This window comes from Rhinopithecus bieti, unplaced genomic scaffold (genome assembly GCF_001698545.2).
Source record: "Rhinopithecus bieti isolate Rb0 unplaced genomic scaffold, ASM169854v2 scaffold_76910, whole genome shotgun sequence".
NCBI lineage: Eukaryota > Metazoa > Chordata > Mammalia > Primates > Cercopithecidae > Rhinopithecus > Rhinopithecus bieti.
In genome coordinates this window covers 469,457-495,833 of record NW_016828387.1, presented here as the reverse complement: position 1 = coordinate 495,833, position 26,377 = coordinate 469,457, and the positions used below count along the sequence as shown (strand labels likewise).

General features: G+C 42.7%; 1 protein-coding gene across 1 annotated transcript in view; it reads left to right on the top strand.

Annotated features, from left to right (window-relative positions):
* Positions 1–351: 351 nt before the first annotated feature.
* PARN (poly(A)-specific ribonuclease) overlaps positions 352–26,377 on the top strand; it is a 160,272-nt gene continuing 134,246 nt past the window's right edge. Inside the window, exons 1-5 of the mRNA XM_017864534.1 lie at positions 352–416; positions 1,926–1,968; positions 2,296–2,371; positions 4,395–4,505; positions 5,766–5,835. Coding sequence (XP_017720023.1) covers positions 394–416; positions 1,926–1,968; positions 2,296–2,371; positions 4,395–4,505; positions 5,766–5,835 — 323 coding nt within the window. The 5' untranslated portion in view covers positions 352–393. The remainder of the gene's footprint in view (positions 417–1,925; positions 1,969–2,295; positions 2,372–4,394; positions 4,506–5,765; positions 5,836–26,377) is intronic.

Below are 26,377 nucleotides of genomic sequence, written 5' to 3'. Positions count from 1 at the left end.
GTGTGGTAGATCACAGCCTGTTAGCTATTACTGGAAGTTTTCTGGATTTATTATAGGCCTCTCAAATATGTAGTTTTTAACATTTTTTTGGACCCCCCCCCCCTTCCCAATTTCAACTATTAAATGCTTAAATTTGTTGTTTTGGTTATGCAGAAGTTAGTTATCAGGTTATATGGTTCCCAATGAGTGAGGAAATTGGGAAGATTTTTTTTTTTTCTAGTACTTGTTGACTAGAAATGGGTTTTGTAGTTTAGCTTAAGGGCTCCAACAGCTTGTTTGAGAAGACAGCTATGGAACTTGAGCTGTTTACATGTTTTTTAATACTGCGAGTGTATTAGGAAAATTGTAACAAGTCCTTCTCTTGTTCTTTAGGACTTAAGTGAGTTTAAAGAGATGACAACATGTGTTTTCCCCAGGTAAGCTTTCTTTGAGGATTTGTCTTTCATTTAAAAGAGTCAGCTGGGCACGGTGGCTCACATCTATAATCCCATCACTTTGGGAGACTGAGGTGGGAGGATCACTTGAGCCTAGGAGTTCAGAACCAGCCTGGGCAACATAGTGAAACCATATCTCTACAAAAAATAAAAAATTAGCTGGGTGTGGTGGGATACATGTGGTCCAGCTACTCAGGAGGCTGAGGTGGGTAAATTGCTTGAAACCAGGAGGTCCAGGCTGCAGTGAGCCATAATAGTGCCACTATCCTCCAGCCTGGGTGACAGAGTGAGATCCTGTCTCAAAAAAAAAAGAAAAAAAAAGTCATTGTAACATACATACACAATACAAATAGGTATATAGTAATTTGTTAAAACCATTAGATCATGTTCATATAAGCCTGGAACTTACTTAATAGCTGCAATGTTGTGATGGTTTGTTTTTATAATTTATTATTGGTTTTGTTATCGAAAAATCACAGTTTGAACTGAGAGTGAAAGTAGACAGAGACTCCTTTTTTCTTATCCCTCATCTTGCTTTCTGAAGAACTGGTGAAGCCTCCTTGAGATGGCTCTTGTCTGTCTTGCATGTAGGATGTACCTTGTAACTATTGAAGTGTCCAATTGAGAATGTTCAAGAGTCAGTCAAGTACTGTCTGTCTGGCTAGAGATCTTTTTTTTTTCATCCACTTCAAGTTGGTGCCTTTTCCTGTTGGTGTTTTCCACAGTTACTATTGCACCCTTGTTCTGATAGGTCACATGTCACATATCTCTCAGACATCACAGGTCAGCCATGTGGAGCCTACAGAACAAGTGTTTGTGTTTTGGGACCTGTTGAAGAGGGATAGGCGTGGTGTTCGAGCAGTTTCTCCTTCAGCTGGGCTTATTTCTGTCTTGTTACCCACTCTGTTCACATTTATATGAAAAAAAATAGAGAAATAGAGTTTCTGTGTGGGTTTCTCCCCACCCTCCCCTTTTGGTATTTCTGATCTCTGAAATAGAATAATAAGAAATAAAAACAACAGCATGAAAGTACTGATTGCAGATTTTGGCCCTCCAGAAGAATTTATAGTTTACAAACCTGAGGAGTAGGAGTAGATGGTAGCAGTTTGGGAATGGTAGACCAGCACCAGTATTTGAACCCCGTAAAACCATATGGGAGTATTTGACTCACCCTTGAGTTCACCGGGCTCTCTCAGGATCCAGGTGAATCTAGAACTTGTACTCCAAGTGTGGACTCTCCTGCAGTCACTCAATGAAGTCGCTGATGATGGGACTGAGTACCCACTCCAATGTAGCAGGGATGCTGGTGCTAGGTTCAAAATGACTGATGTGTTTAATTCCTTTGTGTTTAAGTATTTTATGTATTAAATATTTAATATTTTAAGTATGTATTTTATGTATTAAGTATTTTTAAGTAGCTTACATGTTTGAGTAAAAGACATTTTAAACATTGATATACATTTTGTTTACCTTGTTAAAAATTCTTTTTAGACTCTTGGATACTAAATTGATGGCCAGCACACAACCTTTTAAGGTATTATTCATTTGCTACTTTATAAAGTGACTGCATATTACTGAGTGAAATAAATGCCAGAACAATATTGCCTTCTGGCAGAAGGTTTGGAGGTATTTAATGCATCTGTAAAGATCTTCATTCATTTGGTTATACTTTGTATATTATAAAAATTAAACTAGCTGCTTCTCTTTCACATTGAAAAAAACAAAGACTTCTGTGTTTCTTTAAAGAACACGAGGCAGTACTAGATACTGCCTTTTTTTTTGGTGGGGGGGTCAGTGAATCTCTTTAATATATTGTACTGAGATGATGAAATCTCATAATTCTTTGCTTCCTGGTTTGCAGGATATCATTAACAACACATCCCTTGCGGAATTAGAAAAACGTTTAAAAGAGACACCTTTCAACCCTCCTAAAGTTGGTAAGAATATTAAACAAACCTGAAACCCTCCAAACTCTTGGTAATAATTATTGATGTATATTGTGGAAGAAAAGCAGAATGGCTCTGGAAACCATATTGTTCATTTATAGATTTTGGCTGAATTCACTTGGTCATGTCTTGTGTAGAATTATTGTTTCTTGGATAAAGATGGTCTTTTAATTCTACATCTATTTTATGTTAATGTAGTTGAATAGCCATTCATTGAGAATTTTAACAATTAAAGCTTCAAGGCTTTTATTTCCTAATGTATTGAATTCTCCTAAAACTTGATGTGCCCTTCTATTCTTTCATACATTATTTAAGCAGAGACAGAGAGCTAGGATTAATCACCAGGGGTAGAGTAAAAAATGTATTTTGCATCTCAGAAAAGCCCAACAACTGGATTTACAGATGAGATTAAGGCAAGTCCCCACCCTGCCTCCTTTTCAGCTGGTTTAGAGAGTGGAAACAGCAGCACTGAGGAAAACCACAAGTAGGGAGATGAGATGGTGGTGTTTTGCCACCTCTAGCCACCACCAAGGTGTGTGGAGAGCCTTCCAGGTGCTGCTTCCTTCGTCCCTGTTAACCTGATCGTGCTGCTGATACGGTGATTAGCAAGCCGTTAAACTAATGGTTTAGAAATTGATAATGCAAGGTATTAAAGCAGCCAAAATTACAGTTATCTGCCTCTTTCTGGGTAATAGTCCAAGAAAGGAATTAAGAAAAGTGGTGGTGGGGCCATTGGGAGAGAAAACCTAGACCTTTTGTATAACAATATAATGGAAATAATTGATTTTGGAAAGAATGTGTCTCCGTTGATGATAGAGCGGAAGATATTACTTAGGTGGCTACCATGTGAAAAGGCTTTTTTTAAAGGCATCAAGTCTAATATTTGATACAGAGTTAAAGAATTCTTACTTAAAGAGCATTGTATTGACATAAAAACAGTTACAGTCTTTTCATTGTTAATTTTCATTTATGCTTTTGATTTCCTTCCTTTATTTATAAATAACCTTCCTTTTATTTCCAGAATGGTTCTAGGATACAATTATTTATGAGTTAAAGTTTTATCTTATTTTTCCATATGAAATAGTGGCATCTGGTAGAGAATTCAGTCTAAAGCAGGTCATTCCTCTTAGAGTTTATCTGGTCACATCTGTATTTATCAATGTCACAAAAGAACCATATTATATATAAAGTGGTCTTTGCTGTAAAGTGGCTCCATGATCCAAGGCCAGCATTATAGCAAGTTCAATCTATTTTTTGAAGTTGGTTATGCTGTCACCTTTTGATCTCTAAGCTTAGGAACATGGTAGAGGATAGTAGTGAGTTGGAGCTGTCAATATTGAATTGCAGTCTTCTGGTTTTTGGGGGAAGGGATACCTCGGGTATTGATAGATAACAGTTTTTGAGCACTTACTGTATGCCAAGCACTAGGTAAGAGTTTAACTTATACTATCTTATCTGATCCTAACAATAACCTTTTGAAGAAAGTTTGATTATCATCTCCATTTTACAAAACTGGAAGCTTAGAGATGAAGTGACTTGCCTAACATCATACAGCAAATAAGTGGCGGAGCAGAGGTTCGAACTCAGTGTGACTCCAGAGCCCATGCTCTTAATCTTTACTCTGAATCCTCTGTTGTGTCCTGATGTGACCATCTTGTGTAAGGGAAGAATATCCTTTTCATGGCCTTAGAAAGCAAGCAAAAGAGGAGTAATTGTCTTAGAGCAAGTTATGGATGATCATAAATAGCACCCACCAGTGTGTGATGAGAAAGCCCACAGCTGAGTCCTTCGTAATGTAACCGAGGCGTTTCTGTATCCTAGATCAAAGTCCTCCTTTTCAGTGACTCTGTTATCCTGTATTTTAAGGTCTCATATGGAGAGAATTAAGAAACAGATAGTTTTTTTTCTGCCTATTTAGGATATTTCTCTAGCATATACTAATGAAATTTGGATTGGTAGGGCAGTGTGCTTACTAGTCTTTGTTTTGAGGAAAACTTTTTCCTTTTTTTCTTAGAAAGTGCCGAAGGTTTTCCAAGTTATGACACAGCCTCTGAACAACTCCATGAGGCAGGCTACGATGCCTACATCACAGGGCTGTGCTTCATCTCCATGGCCAATTACCTAGGTACGCATTGCATGTGTTTCAGTCAAACACGCTGTGATCTAGGGTGGATCTTACCTGTCTCCTGGCTCAGGCTGCTGTAATAAATTACCGTAGACTGTGGGGCTTAAACAACAGGCATTTATTTCTCATGTTCTGGAGGCTGGGAAGTCCAAGACCCAGTTGCCAGCAGACCTAGTGTCTGGTGAGACCCCACTTCCTGGTTTGCAGATGGCTGCCTTCTTGTGTCCTTACATGGTGGAGAGTTGAGAGGCAGAAGCTGTACCAACTCTTCTTTAAGAGTCAGGGTCTCACTCTGTCACCCAGGCTGGAAGTACAGTGATACAATTGTAGCTTACGGCAACCCTGAACTCCTGGGCTCAAGAGATCCTCCCAGCTTAGCCTCCCAAGTAGCCGGGATTATAGGTGTGTATCACCATGCCTGGCTAACTTTTTAATTTTTTTATAGAGACAGGGACTTGCTATGTTAACCAGGCTGGTCTAGAATTTCTGGGCTCAATTGATCTTCCTACCTCAGCCTCCCAAAGTGCTAGAATTACAGGCTTGAGCCACCGCATCTGGCCTCCTGACCCGTCTTATAAGGGCACTAATTCCCTCATGACCTAATCACTTCCCAAAGATCTCACTTCCAAACACCATCATATTGGGGATTAGGCTTCAACATATGAATTTTAGGGGGACACAAACATTGAACCTATAGCATTACCATTTCCTTGGGATCCACTTACCCAGTTAGAAGAGGGAGGGTTTTGAGGTAGGAGTGGGAGGAGATGAGGAGAGGGGGAAATCTGCAAGAAAAACCACTGACACTTCCTGTGGTATGGTACTTGGTCCATAAGAACACCTTTCACAGGCCAGGTGCGGCGGCTCATGCCTGTAATCCCAGCACTTTGGGAAGTCGAGGTGGGGGGATCACCTGAGGTTAGGAGCTTGAGACCAGCGTGACCAATGTGGAGAAACCCTGTCTCCACTAAAAATACAAAATTAGCTGGGCGTGGTGGCGCATGTCTGTAATCCTTGGTACTCAGGAGGCTGAGGCAGGAGAATCACTTGAACCCAGGAGGCGGAAGTTGCAGTGAGCCAAGATCACGCCATTGCACTCCAGCCTGGACAACAAGAGTGAAACTCCGACTCAAAAAAAAAAAGAGAATACCTCTCACCTTTGTTGAACCATGCTGTTAATTTAAATCTGTTTTGGTCTGAACTTTCAGGCGTTGTCTATGTGACTATGAATAATAATGCCTCTCTTCTTTTCTTCATTAGGTTCTTTTCTCAGCCCTCCAAAAATTCATGTGTCTGCCAGATCAAAACTCATTGAACCTTTTTTTAACAAGTAAGTAATCAGAGAGTTCCAGTTCCCAAGTTCTGTCACTGTCGAACAGCCTCATATTTTGGGATGTCAGTTTGGAGTTATTGGGAGCTATAGCACATTTTAGATAAAATATTTTCATCTCGAGTGACTCAGATGTTTTTTTGATTCCTTTTGGTGTATTATCAATTATGTATCTAAACAATTGAATATAGGCTTGGCCAGATCAGGTGCGCTGCGTCGGCTTCAAGGCTTGAGAGGTTCCGCCCCGAGCACGTTTTGGAGGGCCGCGAGACGGAAAGTGGATCACGAAAGTCAGGAGATCGAGACCATCCTGAAGACTAACATGCTCGAAACCCGCCTCTTCTACTACGACAAATAACCAAAAAAACTTAGGGCCGGGGCTGGAAGCCCAGGGTGGGAGGGGCGCCTGTAAAAGCGTCCCAGCTGCTTGGCGAGGCTGCAGGCAGCAGAGAATGGCGTAAACCCAGGAGGCGGAGCTTGCAGTGAGCTGAACCCGAGCCACTGCACTCCAGCCATGGCCGGCCACGACGCAGACCGACTCCGGCTCTCAAAAATAAAGAAAAAAAAAAAAAAAAAAAAATATAGGCTTAAAAAAAAAAGAGAGAACATTGCTAGATGTACTGCATCTCTTCCAAGGAAAAGAACTGGTAGTTCTGGCATTTAAATTTCCTATGAGGGACTGGGCGCGGTGGCTCACGCCTGTAATCCCAGCACTTTGGGAGGTTGAGGTGGGCAGATCACTTGAGATCAGGAGTTTGAGGCCAACCTGGCAGTATGGTGAAACCTCGTCTCTATTAAAAATACAAAAATTAGCCAGGCGTGGTGGCGGGTGCCTGTAATCCCGGCTACTTGGGAGGCTGAGGTGGGAGAATTGCTTCAACCCAGGAGGCAGAGGTTGCAGTGAGTTGAGTTTGCGCCACTGCACTCCAGCCTGGGCAACAGAGCAAACCTCTGTCTCAAAAAAAAAAAAAATTTCCTATGAAGTAGATGTTTATGTATGATTCCACCCAACCCCTAACAAATTTGACAGGTGAGATTAGTATTTATGCTTGCATTATTATCTGATTAAATAATATTGTGTCTAAGAAGGTGTTGGTTCTATAAATGGTTTTTAAGAAATCCATGAAGTTTTGGCCTGGGCGCTGTGGCTCATGCCTGTAATCCCAGCAGTTTGGGAGGCCAAGGTGGGCAGATCACTTGAGGCCAGGAATTCGAGACCAGCCTGGCCAATGTGGTGAAACCCCATCTCTACTGAAAATACAAAAACTAGCTGGGTATGGTGGCAGGCACCTGTAATCACAGCTACTTGGGAGGCTGAGGCAGGACAATAGATTGAACCCAGGAGGCAGAAGTTGCAGTGAACCATGATTGCACCACTGCACTCCTGCCTTGTGTGACAGAGTAAGACCCCATCTCAAAAAGAAAAAAAAACAAAAAGGAATCCATGAAGTTTTGATTGCGATTACATCCTGAGCCCTCATCTGAATGGACCTAATGAAGTAAAGGCTTGCTCTTGTATCCTCATTGTTGTAAGCAGTTAGAGTGATTTAGGGAGAGGTCTGAAGTTCAGACCATATTTAAACAATCTCAAGGTTGTTACTTCAAAGTGTGTTTTGTGCTTGCTTAGCAAAGCTGAGATTGAAGTTAAGGATGTGATCCTTGAGCAGACTACAGTTTGGTTCTGTGCCAGAACCCTAAAGCATCATCTTTCCCTGAGCTCTAAGGCAGGGTTGGTTCTAGAGGTTCTGCGCAAGCCAGACACAGAACAAGGCAGCCCATGAATATCACTAACACCAAAAGAAATCACTATTTCAGTGTTGTGTTGGTTACATCATTTCCTTACATTCTGTGCAGTTGTTAACAGTCATATCATTGCTTTACTGGGTGAGAATACTGTACTGTCTCCTTCACATGTCTGTATAAATGCTTGTGCTTAGGTGGCGTGCTGCAGACACCCATGTCGGTTCTAAACATCTGGATTCCTGAGATGCTGAATTGTTGTCTGAGTGTAAATTTTATCATATTATGCCTTCTAATTTTTTTAAAATCTTTTTTCTTGTTTTCTTTGAAAGTTCAGAGATAAATGTATATGTCTTTCATATACATTGAACTCAGTAACAGTATAGTGTATATTGGAAATTAAGGTGAATTTTTCTGTGTGGAAAATTAATTCTGCTAACCACAAGTCCTTGCTGTTTCTAGTTCCTTAAGAGTAAAACATGATGTTCTTAGCTCTTTTATTTTTGGAGGCAGTGTTTGTCTTTGAAAATGTAGCCTATGCCATAGATCATGGAACCCACAGGTGACGTTAAATACAGTTTTTTGGGGTTTTTTTTGTTTTTTTTTTTTTGAGATGGAGTCTCTGTCACCCCAGGCTGGAGTGTGGAGTGCAGTGGCACAATCTCAGCTCACTGCAATATGTGCCCCCTGGGTTCGGGCAATCCTGCCGCAGCCTCTGGAGTAGCTGGAACTACAGGCATGTACCACCACGCCTGGCTAATTTTTATATTTTTAGTAGAGATGGGGTTTCACCATTCTGAATAGGGTGCTCTCGAACTCCCTGCCTCAGGTTATCTGTCTGCCTCAGCCTCCCAAAGTGCTGGGATTACAGGTGTGAACCACTGTGGCCAGCTAAATATAGGTCTGATTATGATTGTTCCTTACATTTTTATGTACTTGATGTTAAAGTCATTGTTCTGCAGCATTTTTCAACTGAGAGATGTTGACTCATTTGTAGTATTATTATTATTATTATTATTTTGAGGCAGGGTCTTGCTCTTTTGCCCAGGCTGGAGCGCAGTGGCATGATCTCAGCTCACTGCAGCCTCCACCTCCTGAGCTCAAGTGATCCTTCCACCTCAGTCTCCTGAGTAGTCATTTGTAAATATTTACACAGTGTAAATATTAAAATAGTGATCCTGCTTCTCCGCTAAGGTCAGCTCCTTACAAAATCAGATGTTGGATACAAACTGGGTTAGATGTGGGCTGCATCTAGTTTATCAGTCATGTGTGTGACCAACATGCAGAGCAATCAAAACAAACTTTGATTTAAAAACTTAGCTGGCTGGGTATGGTGGCTCACGCCTGTAATCCCAGCACTTTGGAAGACCAAGGCGGGCAGATCACTTGAGGTCAGGAGTTCGAGACTAGCCTGGCCAGCATGGTGAAACCCAGTCTGTACTAAAAGTACAAAAATTAGCCTGTATTCCCAGCTACTTGGGAGGCTGAGGCAGGAGAATCGCTTGAAACCAGGAGGCAGAAGCTGCAGTGAGCCAAGATCACACCACTACACTCCAGCCTGGACAACAGAGTGAGACTCCCTCTCAAAAAAAAGGAAAAAAAAAGCTAGCTGAGACTTTCTGTATTTCTTGATCAATCTAATATTGCTAATACTGTGCAGGACTATTACCGAAAAGAACTAGACAGTAAATACATAGCTTTTTTTTAAATTGGGAAATCTGTCCATTCAGAATTTTTTTGCCAAAACCTAGATGCATACCAAGAATAGTTGAATAGGAGGTGGGATTCAGGAATCCTTCTGTGATTTTTTGGTCTATTTTTTTCCAATCTGTAAAGGAAGAATATTTTGTTCGTCACTGAGGGAAAATATTCCTGCAAGATTTGAAATAAAATTAGAACTGTTTTATTACTTTTTTTTTTTTTTGTGAGACAGAGTCTCACTCTGTCACCCAGGCTGTAGTGCAGTGGTGCGATCTCATCTCACTGCAACCTGCACATCCTAGGTTCAGGTGATTCTTCTGCCTCAGCCTCCCGAGTAGCTGGAACTACAGGCTTGCACCACCACACCCTGCTAATTTTTGTATTTTTAGTAGAGACAGGGTTTCACCATGTTGGCCAAGCTGGTCTCAAACTCCTGACCTCAGGTGACCCACCTGTGTCGGCCTCCCAAAGTGCTGGGATTACAGGCGTGAGCCACCATGCTTGGCCTGTTTTTATTATTATTTATTGGAATAACTTGGGTAAGTATAGGCATTCATTCTTAACCCACTTAGAAAGCAGATTTTATGGCCAGATGCGTTGGCCCATGTCTGTAATTCCAGCACTTTGGGAGGCCGAGGTGGGCGGATCACCTGAGGTCAGGAGTTCGAGACCAGCCTGGCCAACATGGCGAAACCCTATCTCTACTAAAAATTCAAAAATTAGCTGGGCATGGTGACGGTGTCTGTATTCCCAGCTACTGGGGAGGCTGAGGCAGGAGAATTACTTGAACCCAGGAGGCAGAGGTTGCAGTGAGCCAAGACCGTGCCACTGCATTCCAGCCTGGGCAACAAGAGTGAGACTCCATCTCAAAAATAAATACATAAGTAAGTAAGTAAGTAAAGTGAGTTTTCTGGACTGGGTGCAGTGACTCATGCCTGTAATCCCACCACTTTGGGAAGGTGAGAAAGGAGGGTTGCTTGAGCCCAGGAGTTTGAGAGCAGCCTGGACAATGTGACAAAACCCCATCTCTACAAAAAATACAAAAATTAGCTGGGTGTCGGGGGGCACACACATGTAGTCCCAGCTACTCGGGAGGCCGAGGCAGGAGGATCACTTGAGTCTGGGAACAGGAGACCAAAAAGAAAAAAGGAAAAATAATTGCTTCTTTTGATAACTCTTTCTGTGTTAATATTGACCTTATTTTACATACTTGCAGGTGATTTAGGATATTCAACCTTGCTTTTGTCATTTTCACTGTTACCCTTGTAGGAAAACATTCAGTAGTTGCCCCCAACATTATCTCAAGCTGATGATTTTGGAAAAATATGCAAGATTTTCTGAAGATTAATTTATTTTGACACCACACTTTTCTAAATGTAACCTTTACCAAACATGCATACTCATAACATAAATTTGGGTGGACATTAAACTGCCCACATATACAAATCATATTTTATTTTGCTCTCACCAGACTTAACATTTAAAAAGTAAACCTCGAGGGGAAATAAACTTCACTTATTTCTGCATTATTCTAAATTAACATTTACTAGCATCAGTTATGCCATTTTGGGAAGCTTTATCAAGTCTACTCTTGAGGAAATCCTGAGACCACTGTTGCTTAATCAGTATGCAAAGACTGAGTGTGATATGAGGTGTTTTTTTAAGCCATGCTGGTCTAGAAGAATGTCCAATGAGGGTTTTGTGTGGTGCCATTTTGTCTTTTTCATGACCTGGGCACCTCCCACAGTCCTCTTTGCTTTTTTGGAATCAGGAGGAAAGTCATGAGAGAATTGAGCCTTGGAAATGAGGATTACGCCACTGCTAATGACAGCCTGTGTGGAATACACTCTTTGTTTATATTGGAGGGTCTCTCGTCAGGAAATGATTTACCTCCTTTTATAACCTTGGCCAGTTTTAATCAATGCATTGAAAACCAGATTTAATGTTAAGATCCTTTGGTCAAATCCAGATCTAAAATCTAAGAGCTGAAAATGCTCTCTGCTTTTGCTTTTTATTGTACAACAGAAAGCACAAAACCAGACATTTGCCTTATGTTTTGTTAACTGTCTTTGGTATTGTCAAGACACCTTGACCCTTTTATGAAGGTTTTTGGGAAGGTTGTTTTCTGTTTACCTCAGTTCTTAGAAAGAGGAAGAATGAGTGGGTCTCTTTTTTGGCTATTTTCAGTAAGCATTGGAATGTGTTAAGATGAACTAGATGCCTGCAGTTTACTCTACAGGACTGCTGCCTTGTTTTGAATCTGAACAGGGTTCCGCTGGAAATCTAGGCCTTCCTGGAATGACACTGCTTTATGGTCTTTCTGAGCTACCGATGAGACAAGGAATGATATGCTCTTGGAAAAATGTTTTCTCCTGTGTAAAATGGGGATAAAACAATTCATCTTCTGTATTGGTCCATTTTCATGCTGCTAATAAAGACATACCTGAGACAGGGCAATTTACAAAATCAGTAGGTTTATTGGACTTATAGTTTCACATGGTTGGGGAGACCTCACAGTCATGGCAGAAGGTGAAAGCCACGTCTCAGAAGGCAGCAGACAAAAGAAGAGAGCTTGTACAGGGAAACTCCCATTTTTAAAACCATCAGATCTTGTGAGATTCATTCACTATCACGAGAACAGTGCAGGAAAGACCTGCCCCATAATTCTGTCACCTCCCGTTGCGTTCCTCCCACAACATGTGGGAATTGTGGGAGTTAAAATTCAGGATGAGATTTGGGTGGGGACACAGCCAAACCATATAATTCCACCCTCGGCCCCTCCCAAATCTCATGTCCTCACAATTCAAAACCAATCATGCCTTCCCAACAGTCCTCCAAAGTCTTTTTTCAGCATTAACTTAAAAGTCCACAGTCCAAACTCTCATTTGAGTCAAGGCAAGTCTCCCTTCCACCTATGAGCCTGTAAAATCACAAGCAAGTTAGTTACTTCCTAGATATAATGGGGGTAGAGGCCAGGGATAAATACAGCCATTCCAAATGGGAGTAATTGGGTACAGGCCCTTATTACCTCTGTGATCTTGGGCAAGTTACACAAGTCTGAAATCCAGCAGGGCAGTCAAATCTTAAAGCTCCAAAATGTTTGACTCTATGTCTCACGTTCAGATTACGCTGATGCAGGAGGCAAGTTCCCATGGTCTTGGGCAGCTCTGTTCCTGTGGCTTTACAGGGGTACAACCTCACTTCCAGCTCCTTTCATGTGCTGGTGTTGAGTGTCTGTGGCTTTTCCACACGCATGGTGCAAGCTGTTGGTGCATCTACCATTCTGGGGTCTGAAGGGCAGTGGCCCTCTTATTACAGCTCCGCTAGGTGGTGCCCCAGTAGGGACTCTGTGTGGGGGCTCCGACCCCACATTTCCCTTCCACACTGCCCTAGCAGAAGTTCTCCATGAGGGCCCGCACCTGCAGTGGACTTCTTCCTGGGCATGCACGCATTTCCATACATCTGAAATCTAGGTTGAGGTCCCCAAACCTCAATTCTTGACTTCTGTGCACCTGCAGGCTCAGTGCTGCATGGAAGCTGCCAAGGCCTGGGGCTTCCACCCTCTGAAGCAACATCCTGAGCTGTACCTTGGCCACTTTTAGTCATGGCTGGAGCAACTGGGAGGCAGGGCACCAAGCCCCTAGACTGCACACAGCAGAGGGCCCCTGGACCTGGCCCATGAAACCATTTTTTCCTCCTAAACTTCCCGGCCTGTGATGGGAGGGCCTGCCTTGAAGACCTCTGACGTGTCCGGGAGACATTTTCCCCATTGTCTTTGGCTGCTCGTTCCTTATGCAAATTTCTGTGGCCAGCTTAATTTCTCCTCAGAAAATGGGATTTTCTTTTCTTTTCTTTTCTTTTCTTTTCTTTTCTTTTTTGAGACGGAGTCTCGCTCTGTTGCCCAGGCTGGAGTGCAGTGGTGAAATCTCGGCTCACTGCAACCTCCACCTCCTGGGTTCAAATGATTCTCCTGCCTCAGCCTCCTTAGTAGCTGGGATTACAGGCATGTGCCACCATGCATGGCTAATTTTTGTATTTTTAGTAGAGATGGGATTTCACCATGTCAGTCAGGCTGGTCTCAAACTCCTGACTTCGTGATCTGCCCACCTTGGCTTCCCAAAGTGCTGGGACTACAGGCATGAGCCACCATGCCCAGCCACGATTTTCTTTTCTATCACGTTAGGTTGGAAATTTTCCAAATTTTTATGTTCTGCTTCCCTCATAAAACTGAATGCCTTTAACAGCACTCAAGTCACTTCTTGAATGCTTTGCTGCTTAGAAATTTCTAATGCCAGATACCCTAAATTATTTCTCTCATGCTCAAAGTTCTACAAATCTCTAGGGCAAGGGCAAAATACTGCCAGTTTCTGCTAAAACCTAACAAGAGTCACCTTTGCTCCAGTTCCCAGCAAGTTCCTCATCTCCATCTGAGACCACCTCAGCCTGGATTTCATTGTCCAGTCATTATCAGCATTTTGCTCAAAGCCATTCACCAAGTCTCTAGGGAGTTCCAAACTTTCCCACATTTTTCTTTCTTCTTGTGAGCCCTCCAAACTGTTCTGGCCTCTGCCTGTTACCCAGTTTCAAAGTCACTTCCATATTTTTTGGTAGCTTTTCAGCAGCACCCCTCCCAGTACCAGTTTACATTTTCATGCTGAGACTGGGCAATTTACAAAAGAAAGAGGTTTATTGGACTTACAGTTCCATGTGGCTGAGGAGGCCTCACAATCATGGTGGAAGGTAAAAAGCACATCTCACATGGCAGCAGACAAGAGAGCTTGTGCATTTTTTAAAACCCATATAGATCCACCGATAAATTAGAAAAATTCAGATCTCGGCCGGCGGGTGGCTCAGCCTGTAATCCCAGCACTTTGGGAGGCTGAGACGGGGATCACAAGGTCAGGAGAATCGAGTACCATCTTGGCAACAACGGTGAAACCCTCTCCTCTATAAAATACAAAAAAAAAAAAACCAAAAAAAAAAAAAAACTAGCCGGGCGAGGTGGCGGGCCCTGTAGTCCCAGCTACTCCCGAGGCTGAGGACAGGAGAATGGCCGTGAATCCCGGGAGGCGGAGCTTGCCAGTGAGCTGAGATCCGGCCACTGCCACTCCAGCCCGGGAGACAAGCAAGACCTCCATCCTCAGAAAGAAAAAAAAAAAAAAAAAAAAAAAAAAAAAAAAAAAAACCATCAGATCTCTTGAGACTCATTCACTATCAAAAGAACAGTACAGAAAAGACCCACCCCGTAATTCAATAACCTCTCATCACGTTCCTCCCACAACATGTGGGAATTGTGAGTTACAATTCAAGATAAGATTTGAATGGGGACACAGCCAAACCATATCCTCTTCCGTCGAGGTTATAAGGATTGTGTGAGAGGTGAAAGGACTTGGATAGTTCCTAGAACTTAGTAAGTGCTCAGCATATGTTCTTTTCCTTTTCTTGAAATATAAGGGATGCGGGGAGGATTGGGAAGATACTGGTCAAAGGACACAACATTTCAGTTAGCAGGAATAAATTCAAGAGATCTGTTATACAGCATGGTGACTGTAGTTACTAACAGTGTATTGTAAACTTGAAAATTACCAGAAGAGTGGGTTTTAAAGTGAGTATGTGAGGTAATGGATATGTTAGCCTAATTTAGCCATCTTAAAATGCATGTATATTTCAAAACATGTTGTACACATGAATATATACAATTTTTAGTTGTTAATTAAAAATAAATAAGTAAGGATGGGCATGGTGGCTCATGCCTGTAATCCTAGCACTTTGGGAGGCCAGGGGAGGTGGATCGCTTGAGGCCAGGAGTTGAGACCAGGCAGGGGAACATAGTGAGACTCCATCTCTTAAAAAAAATTAGCTGAGGATAGTGGCACATACCTGTATTCCCAGCTACTCAGGAGGCTGAGGCAAGAGGATTGCTTGAGCCCAGGAGGTTGAGGCTGCAGTGATCCGTGATTGCAGCACTGCATTCCAGCCTGGCGACAGAGCAAGACCCTGTCTCAAAAAAAAAAGAATAGAAAAAAAGAAATAAAAATATAAAAAATATAAGAAGACCTAACATGATAGGAGATTCAATAAAGGTAGAAGTGGTAGCAGAATGTGTTTTATGTTTTAGTTTAATGAAAAAGAAACTTCGTTAGCTTGTGAACATAAAATTGGAGTGCAGTAGCAACAATTGTGAAGTGTTTACTTTTGCTTGTACGTACCCTTTAGTGTGTGCTTATGAAAAATCAGATGATGATTGTGTCACATTGGTATGTAATAAAAGCAAGATGGCTTTGATTTGGAGCATTTTTTAAAGTTTTGTTTTTCAAGTGAATATAACGCAGCAGTGTATGGAGGGTTGAATAGGTATACATAACAGCTGTATGTACAGAGGGGAGAGGAAGGAACCTATGGTGCCTGAAATAAAAGCACACCAGTGGTTTCCCTTTTTCTCCATAGAAAGCAATTGCATGCTGGTAGCAAATTGGGTTTTTCTTGTAATATGCACGTGCTTGACATTTAACATCAGAGAGATTTTAAACTGAAGAATTAAAGATTTCTTCCCAGTGTAAACTTATTTTGGGTGACAAAAAAAAAAAAAGAAAGAAAAGATTTCTTCCCAGCCCTCACCAGTAATGGACAGAGCAAGGCTTTATTTGCTACTTGCTAGCACAACTGCCATTCGTGCCCAGCAGCACGGCGTGCAGGGTCGCAGTGGGTTCTTAAGGGACCCCATGTGTCCAGCTGTCTCCCTGGAGGGTGCTACCTGATCACCTGCAAGGAAGCCCTTGCTTAACCTTCTGCTGTCCAGCCTGTCCCTCCCTCATACAGAGGAGCTGTGTATTAAATTGAGTCTTACAGTAATTCCACCTCCCTCCTCCATGGGACTTCCAGCTTCCCAACATAAACATGAGTTTTAACATAGCTTTAATGTTGGTAAGCGCATAGCTGTCAGTGTCACAACACTCCACAGGATTCGTTTCCATTTGAATTTAAATATTTAAAGCCCGGGCGCGGTGGCTCAAGCCTGTAATCCCAGCACTTCGGGAGGCCGAGACGGGTGGATCGCGAGGTCAGGAGATCGAGACCAACCTAGCTAACACGGCGAAACCCCATCTCTACCAAAAAATACAAAAAACTAGCCGGGCAAGTTGGCGGGCGCCTGTAGTCCCAGCTACTTGGGAGGCTGAGGCAGGAGAATGGCGTAAACCCGGGAGGCGGAGCTTGCAGTGAGCTGAGATCCGGCCACTTCACTCCAGCCTGGGCGACAGAGCGAGACTCCATCTCAAAAAAAAATAAATAAAAATAAAATAAAATAAATAAATAAATATTTAAAAAGCCACTTGATTGATTTCTCCCGAAGAATTGCTTCACTTCAGGATCTCATGGAGCGTACGTAGTATAGTACAGTTGAATCCCAGCTCTGCTCCTTATTACCTGTGTGATCTTGGGCAAGTTACTCACCTTCTCTTTACCTCAGCTTCCTTGTCTGTAAATTGAGAATGTTAGAACCTGTTTGATAGGGTTGTTGTGAGGATGAAATAAGAGTGTGTATGTAAAATGTACAGTGCCTGGTATATGATAGACCTCAGTTAACTTGTCATTGCTGTCACTGCTGTGGTGACATAGTTTGAGATGCTTCTCTGACTAGATGTGGGGAACAGAAGGAGTGCTGTTTTATTTTCATAGAAGATGCTGTATGATGCACTGTGTACATCCAGTAAACAGGACTTTGTTTTGAATTATTGAGGCTTGACCAGAAAGCAGAGGAGACCCCCCCCAAAAAAACCTACATGTAACTAAATAATAAGCAGGGAGAAGATTGAATACGTTATTGTTTTTTGTTTCTCCCCTTTGAATCATATGGTTAGTTCTTACTCTTAGTTCTGTATTGTGTTTTCAGTTTTAGACTTGGTTTTTTTTTTTTTGAGTTGGAGTCTTGCTCTGTTGCCCAGGCTGGAGTGCAGTGGTGCAATCTTGGCTCACTGCAATCTCTGCCTCTGCCTCCTGATAGCTGGGATTACAGGTGCTCACCACCACTCCTAGCTAATTTTTGTATTTTTGGTAGAGATGGGCTTTCACCAAGTTGACTAGGCTGGTCTTGAACTCCTGACCTCAAGTGAACTGCCCACCTTGGCCTCCCAAAGTGTTGGAATTACAGGCGTGAGCCACCGCGCCTGGCCCTGTTTTAGACTTTTATTGGGAAAAGGAAGTAAAGAAATATATCTTCTAAGTGAACTATTAGACGCTGTTTCTTTCCTTTTTTAAATTTTAACTTTAATTCTTCTCTTTTTCTTTCACTTGAGACAGAGTCTTGCTCTGTCACCCAAGCTGGAGTGCAGAGGCGCCATCATGGCTCACTGCACCCTCAACCTTCTGGGTATAAGTGATCCTCCTGCCTCAGCCTCCCATGTAGCTACCAAAGGCGCATGCCACCATGCCTGGCTAATTTTTTTTTTTTGGTAGAGATGGGGGCCTCACTATGTTGCCCTTGCTGGTCTTGACCTCCGGGGCTCAAGTGATCGTCCCACCTCAGCCTCCCAAAGTGCTAGGATTACAGGCATGAGCCACGCTGCCCAGCCTCTTCCCTTTTTCTTTTTTCTTTGCTTTTTTTTTTTTTGAGACAGTCTCACTTTGTTGCCCAAGCTGGAGTGCAGTGGCACGATCTTGGCTCACTGCGGCCTCCAACTCCCAGGTCCAAGGCCTCAGCCTCTCAGGTAGCTGGGACTACAAGTATGCACCACCATGCTTGGCTGATTTTTGTACTTTTAGTAGAGACAGGGTTTCACCGTGTTGGACAGGCTGGTCTCGAACTCTTGACCTCATGATCCGCCCACCTCTGTCTCCCAAAGTGGTGGGATTACAGGCGTGAGCCACAGTGCCCGGCCCTCTTTCCTTTTTCTTTACTTTTTTTTTTCTGAGACAGAGTGTCGCTCTGCCACCCAAGCTAGAGTGCAGGGATGTGATATGCCTCCCGGATTCAAGCAATTCTCCTGCTCCAGCCTCCCAAGTAGCTGGGATTACAGGCACGTGCCACCACACCCCTCTGATTTTTGTATTTTCAGTAGAGATGGGATTCCACCATGTTGGCCATGCTGCTCTTGAACTCCTAACCTCGTGATCCGCTCGCCTCGGCCTCTCAAAGTGCTGGGATTACAGGTGTGAGCCATCACACCTGGCCTCCTCTTTCCTATTTCAAAACCACTTTATTGAGATATAAATTCACATACCGTATAGTTTACTTATTTAAAGTATATAGTTCAGTGGTTTTTGGGATATTACATTATTAATTTTTTTAATTTGGTAAAATATACAACAACTTTTGCCATTTAACCATTTAAAATGTACAGTTTGATGGCATTAATCACATTCACAATATTGTTCAACCATAGCCACTGTTTCCAGAACTTTTTCATCACTCCAAACAGAAACTCTGTAACCAGCAAGCCAGTAACACCCTATCTTCCCCCTCTCCTCAGCTCCTGGTTACCTCTAATCTGCTATGAATTTGTCCTTTTGTGAGTTGTTTCTTTTTGAGCAACTCATTGCTTCACTGACATTTTAATTTATTAAAACAATGATATTTTGCATCACCTGGAGCACTTTTCTTTTGTAATTGTATTCCTGCCTTATGTTTAGATCACACCTTGGGCACATAAACTTTAAGATACATAGATGTGTATCTGTGCAACATCTCAGCTAGGGTGGCTTATACGTAAGGCAGCAGGAGTATAAGGGAAAGAGCTGAGGCTTCAGGGTGGGTCATTTGGGTTGATGCCACCGGGCAGGAGATTTGTCTTGCCAAAGCTAGGTTTCTCCGTCTGTCAACTGGAGATCATAATCTCCACCTGGTTGGGCAGCAGCACTGATAAGGCTGCTTAGTGTTGGGTGTGGCACGTAGTAGGTGTGCAGAGAGGGTGGTTGTTACTGTGACTTACACTGCAGTGAACTTGAAGAAAATAATGGAAATCTTGTTCTCATTTCATTTCTTTTTTTTAATTCTTATTTTAAAATATATATATATATTTTTTGAGACAGAGTCTCCCTCTATCCCCCAGGCTGGAGTGCAGTGGCATGATCTTGGCTCACTGCAACCTCCACCTCCGAGGCTCTAGCAATTCTCATGTCTCAACCTCCCGAGTAGCTGGGATTACAGGCTTATGCCACCATATCCGGCAAATTTTTGTATTTTTAGTAGAGACGGGGTTTAACCATGTTGGCCAGACTGGTCTCGATCTCTTGGCCTCAAGTGATCTGCCCACCTCAGCCTCTCAAAGTGTTGGGTTTACAGATGTGAGCCACTACTCCCAGCATTTTTTTTTTTAATTTTTTTTTTTGAGATGGAGTCTTGCTCTGTTGCCAGGCTGGAGTGCAGTGGTGCGATCTCGGCTCACTGCAACCTCCGCCTCCCAGGTTCAAGCGATTCCCCTGTCTCAGCCTCCCGAGTAGCTGGGACTACAGGCGCGTGCCACTATGCCCTGCTAATTTTTTGTATTTTTAGTAGAGACAGGTTTCACCATGTTGGCCAGGATGGTCTCGATCTCCACCCACCTCAGCCTCCCAAAGTGCTGGGATTACAGGCATGAGCCAGCACTCCCGGCCAGCACCCGGCATTTTTTTAAATTTTTTTTTTGAGACAGAGTCTGGCTCTGTCACCCAGGCTGGAGTGCGGTGGAGCAAACATGGCTTACTGCATCCTGGGCCCAAGGGATCCTCCTGCCCCACCCTCCAAGTAGCAGGGAGTACAGGTGCATGGTACCACACCCAGCTATTTTTTTTTTTTTAAGTTTTTCGTAGAGATGAGGTCTCGCCATGTTGACTGGTCTTGAACTTCTGGACCCAAGAGATTCTCCCATCTCGGCCTCCCATGGTGCTGGGTAGTTTTTCATTTTATGAAAGGGCGATGGTGGATAGCAGGCGGTGTGTTCCAAGCTGAGGACCCTTCGGTGACAGTCTCTCTGTGTTGATAGAGGCAAAGTGGCCCACATACATGATGCCAATAAAAACTTTTTAATAATGGCAATTTAGATATCTTACTAAGAAAACACTGTATAACTGTCTTTGCATCTTAATTTTAAAGGTCTTGCTGCAAAGTTGGGTTGTAAGTGAGAAGAAAATACCTGCCCTGTGTGTTATTTGCACTAATTTGTGTTGAGCCTTCTGACGCTGGTGAGGCTGATTTGTGAGGCAGTAGGGTCGAGAACACAGCCTCCTCCATTTGTCTGCCTGTGCCGGGCACATCCCTTCTCATCCCTTTCCCAGAAGCCCCTGGTGATGCCAGAACCGAGGTCAGGGAAGGCAGGAAGGAGGCCACTTATAGCATTGGTGATCATAGGCCCCTTTCTTATTGGTTGGCTTTCCCAAGAACTTGGTAGTACTTATTCTTTAATTTTGTATTAATATGCTTACATAAAGGAGTAATAAATCTTTTAAAATATGATATCCTCTGCCCCGTAGCTTTTACCAAAAATGGGTCTGGATCCTGGACTAGGGAGCACAGTGTATCATAAACTGGCTGCATGTGGACAGTTGTGTGATTGTTGATACTACTCTTTAATCATAAAGAGCCCAAGAAATATGGCTTTTAAAAAAATGGAGTCCCCATTTTCAGCCTCTTCTGGATTGTATAAATTTTAGAGTCAGGTGCCATGGAGGAGTAAAATTACAGCACTGCAGATGCTTCGAGCAGCCTCCCAGAATCCAGAAGACTTGAAGCCAGTTTTTCCCTAGTTCACAAAATATATTTTCCCCAATACACAAGATGCATTTTTTCTTCCTCCCATACTTTAACCAAACCCATTTATTTTGCCTCAACGTCTTGTTTATTTTGTTTTTGGCTCCCCAAGTTACCATGATAAAAAGAATCTCCATAATTGGCTTGGTTTGATTACCCTCAAAGTTTAATACACTCACTGATTTTCACAAAGGCAAAAGACAGGGCATATTAAATTACTGTGAAGCCTTGAGTCTGGTTTTTTAAGACTGAAAACAAGTGCTACTTCAGGGAAGGGACTGCTTGCCTCAAGTTGATACTGCCTTATCTAATTTCTGCCTTGTAATCTTGATTGCCACTTCTGTGGCAGCATTAAAAGGCTGCTTTTTAAAGAAATCTTACAGGCCACCCACCCAGCAACCTGTACTTGGTATGCTAGCCCTGCAGCACTACAGGGGCAGTCCATGTGCTGAGCTGTTCTTGTGCTTGCTCTGGTTACTTTAAAGTACATTTCTCTCTGGCTTAATAACTTGTTTATTATTATAATTGAAAAAGTAACTTGTTGAGGTAAAAGGAAATCAGTCAACCTTTGGATGTATATTTAAGCAGCTTGCCTCCTCTGTAATAGGGTATTGGATTAGTGTTCAAGTGTACTACAAGCTTGATGGCTTACAATACCAAGTGTTTTAGGTTAATACATCTCTAATGGTTCTGGAGGCCAGAAGTTTCAAATCAAGTTATCAGCATTGCCGAGCTCCCTCCAGAGGCTCTGGGGAAGAATCCGTCCCTTGCCTCCTCTGACTTCCAGTGGCTGCTGGCATTCCTTGGCATCCCTCTGCTTAGGGCCACATCACACCAGTCTCTGTCCCCATGGTCACATTGCCTCCTCCTCCTCCTCTGTGTGTGTGTGTCCTGTCTCTGCCTCTCTCTTATGAAGACATGTGTGATGGCAGTGAGGCCCCACTTGTACAATCCCAGATAATCTCATCTCAGGGTCTTTAATATAATAACATCTACTAAGACTCCTTTTCCAACTAAGGCAGCACTCAGAGGTTCCAGGGAGTAGAAAGTGTACATATCTTTTTGGAGGCCACCATTCAGCCCACTGTAGGCATGTTAGTAGTAAAGTCAGCAGTCTTAGCTATTTCCAGTTTTGCATTGGTCCTGGCTAGGAGCAAGTGGGCAATAGTTATTTCCAAGACTATTTAGCACTTAATCTGCAGTGTTCAAGGATTAGCAGTATACTCTAAGAAATTTGGGCTACCTATCAAATAGCTTATCCTTTGAACACCTTCCACTATGCACAGTATGTCACCTGCATTGACTATTTTTTCTAAAGGCAGTCCTCACAGGTAGGGAAAAATATGCCCATTTTAAAGCCGAGACATCTGCCTAGGGCCCCGGGAGTGGCAGAGTCAGGGATCATCAAGCTTGTGTTCCACTCAGAAGGGATTCTTCCTCCATAGCACACAGTCTCTATAAGGGACAATGCTATAGTTGGTTGCATATCTTTTTAAGAGACAATGTTAGTCTCTTTGAAAGATTTTCTTTTCTCTCAATGTTTGGCCAGAGCACAGTCTCTAAAAGATGTTGACTTAGACCATTGGATTGTGTGGGGCTTGTTTCCTCTGACACTTTACAGTATGTTGTTTTATAGGCCCTGCAGGCATTGCCTTTGTATAATGCTTAATTTAATGTTTTTAGTTGATGTAATTTGATATGCTTCATTTGATGGAGACAGTTGAAATGAGCTGCTGGTTTAGTTTTTTTCTTCCTTTTCTTTTGCCTTTGTTTTAGTGTTGTATGTATCTAAGAAAGGACGTGAGTTGGCTTCAGGACAAATGTTGAGTAACGCTCTGTTTGTCAAAACAGCAAGCAGCTAGATTGAAAACTGTATTCCCCCCACCTGAGTGAAATTAAAATAACTGATGCCACAGTCACTCCCATCTAGCCGGTGGTTACCCTTATTTTACACAAGAGCTTTAGTGAGCAAAATAAATGAGCTTATTTTGTGAGAGGTGTCTGCATGCTTCCTACCCTGGATGATAAAATTAGTTTTTTATAGCACATAAATATGTATAATGATGAGCCTTGCATACGGGTTCTTATGAAGTGCTTTTACTTCTGTGCCCTGAAGGAAATACCAAGACCATTTGCAAGTACAGTAGCGCTGCCAGTCGGTAAAGGTTTCAATTTCTCTTTAGAAGGCTTGGGACTTGGGGTGAGCCGCAAATTAATTCTGTGCTCAAATTGTGTTGAGATGAGATTGTATTCAGCATTTCTGTATCCCAGTCTAGTGGTAGGAGAGGGGTACAATTTTATTTGGAAATCTCTTTTTTGAGAAATCGGAAGTGTAGTCTTGGTGGAAGCAGAAAGCAGATGGACACAAATGCAAATTTTCCCTCAGGGAGTGAAAATACTGAGTTCTTAGGAGGAAGGATAAAGAGTTTGGGGCTTGAGGTTTTCCTTTTGCTAGGAAGAGAGACCAGAATAAACTGTGTTCTTCTTTATTAAGACATGTCATGACGTTAGAAGTCTGTCTAGATCATCCAGTCCTGTGTATGCATCATTATGCAAACTAAGCCCCTGTGTCCATACACCTCTGAGGCCTCTCCTCACCCTGAGATGCTGATTCACTCATTTTCCTGACGGTGATCACGGTGTGTGGGACCAGGTATGCCTGGCAAGCCCTATGCCCAGGTAGCAGCTTGCTTTGCACTGCAGTCGTGGGAAGGTTGTCCTTTTGATATCTGGCCACATGGCTCTCTTCACTGCCTGTTGTTCCTGTTGCCTTGAAAATTCGCTGTACCCAAAGCTCTTCCTCAGACAGCAACCTCATTTTTTGTACCAGGCTCTGTGCCATCACACAAAGCCATAATTTCATCAGCCCTTCGAGTATTATAAAAAAATGTTTCTGGAATGTTGTATCCCAAGCACTTGCTTCTCTTATATACACAAGGGCTTTGACTAGTGGTTTAGGATGAAAACCCTTGACCCTAGCTGCTGCCGCTGGGACTGTAGGCTTACCATTTCATAGGGAGGCTGTGGAGACAGCTCAGGTTAAAAGGCATGTGGGAGAGAGGGCCTGTGTGTATAGGGCAGGTAGTGGGAAGCTTAGGGTCTGCCCCCGTGGTGGCCCAGGGCAAGTAGCTGAACTTGGAAAAATCTGCCTTCCATTCTCAGTACAGGAGGACCCATAACTTCCAGACAGGAGAGGAGCAACTGAGGCTGAACAGGCCATGATAAATGTGATTTTAGTTAGGAATTTTTGTACTTAATTTTTTTTTTCTTTTTAAAACACAAAAATCCCACTGATAATTCCTCAGCCCAGAAGAAAAAAAGCTGTCCTCTTAGTTTCCTGCTAGTTTGTGTTTTGTGTCTATTTCATTTACTAATTGAGATCAATGTTCTTCATTTGCGGATTGAGATTATACTAGTTATATAATTGTATAACTTAAAAAAAAAGCCAGATGCAGTGGTGTGCACCTGTCTTTCCAGCCATTTATGAGGCTGAGGTGGGAGGATCACTTGAGACCAAGAGTTTGAGTCTAGCTTGGGCAACATAGACCCTGTCTCAATTTAGAAGATACGTATTTAACCTGCATGTCCTGCACATGTATCCTATAACTTAAAATATTTTTAAAAGAATTATACACACACACACACACACACACGACAAGGAATTTTCAAACACATTAAAACTCGTGGTCAGCGTCATGTAGACAGCCTTCAGTGGCCTACCAGCCAGATCTGTCGTGATTTACTCACAACCTTCCTTCATGGTTGGAGCTCTTGTCAGTACATGCATGCCTTGCGCTGCACTGGCTCCAACACTGGGTGTGACCATTTTTTGCTAACTGCTTCTTAAAGTGGTCACCTGTCTGATTCATGCTCCTCCTCTGCCATCAGTTTTAGGACTGGAAAACCTGCTGTCTCAGGGGCAAAACTAAGTATTTCCTTTCCTTTGTGAATCAAATCTGTGATTTTATAGATTTGGTGATATAGAATTTGAAGGAACTATAATGATCTTTTCAGTTCCTGGAGGTTTGAGTCTCCATCCAAAGTATTCCTGAATCACCTTTAGGACTGCTTGCGTGCATTTTTTGAATATCATACTTTGTTTTCTTGAGCATAGCTGCATAAAATAGGTTAATAGCAGCATTGTTTTGCAACCCATTTATATTCACCGGACTACTAGGGAATGACTTAGATAAGCCACAGTCCAAGGCAAGCCACTGTGTCATCATAGAATAACCTTTGATCTTCGTGTGCTTGTACTGACATAATCTGTGTCTGAAGCTTTGTGGTAAGGGTGGAGGATTTTGATAATGTTAGAGGTGTCTGATTCTTTTGTATCGTGTGTGTTACTCCCTCAAGTGTTTGCTAATCTTTAGTTCTGCATTGGTGGCTAAAGCTTAACTTGTGGCCAATTCACAGAAAGGGGTTAGACTTTTGCTAATGAGTTGCCAACAGAGTAGTTTGAGTAATTTTTTTTTAATTGTCTTAAAAACAAGAATAGCAGCTGTCAGCAGTAATTTCGCCCAGTTTATCTCTTGCAGAGAACCTAGTCGCATGCTACAGTTCGACCTCCTAGTTTCAAGGAGTGGTAGAAGGCTTATGTTACTGCCTTCTGGATTTTGAGGTAGTCCTTGGTATTTAATAGTTTTATGTTTTTCTTTTGTTTATTCATAGTTTCTTTTTTCTTTTTTTTTTCTTTTCAAGACAGAGTCCTGCTCTGACCCCCAGGCTGGAGTGCAGTGGCTCAATCTTGGCTCACTGCAACCTCCGCCTCCCAGGGTCAAGGGCTCCTCCTGCCTTATCCTCCCAAGTAGCTCAGACTACAGGCACGTGCCACCACACCCAGCTAATTTTCTATGTTTCTTTGTAGCAGTGGGGTTCATTATGTTGCCCAGGCTGGTTTCAAACTCCTGAGCTCACGCTATCTGCCTGCCTTGGCCTCCCCAGGTGTTTGGATTATAGGCATGAGCCACTGTGCTTGGCAGTTTTTTCCTTTTTAAAATTTTGTGTCAAAGTTTTGTGTTTTTCTTTTCTTTTTTTGAGATGGAGTCTTGCTCTGTTCCCTAGGCTGGAGTGCAATGGCACAATCTCAGCTCACTGCAACCGCTGCCTCCTGAGTTTAAGCAATTCTCCTGCCTCAGCCTCCTGAGTAGCTGGGATTACAGGCATGTGCCACTACACCTGGCTAATTTTTTTATTTTTAGTAGAGATGGGGTTTTGGCATGTTGGCCAGGCCGGTCGCGAACTCCTGACCTCCAGTGATCCACTTGCCTCGGCCTCCCAAAGTGCTGGGATTATAGGCGTGAGCCCCTGTGGCCGGCTAGTTTTGTGTTTTTCTAAGTATTTTATTTATGTGTTTGTTCATTTAATTATTTATTTATT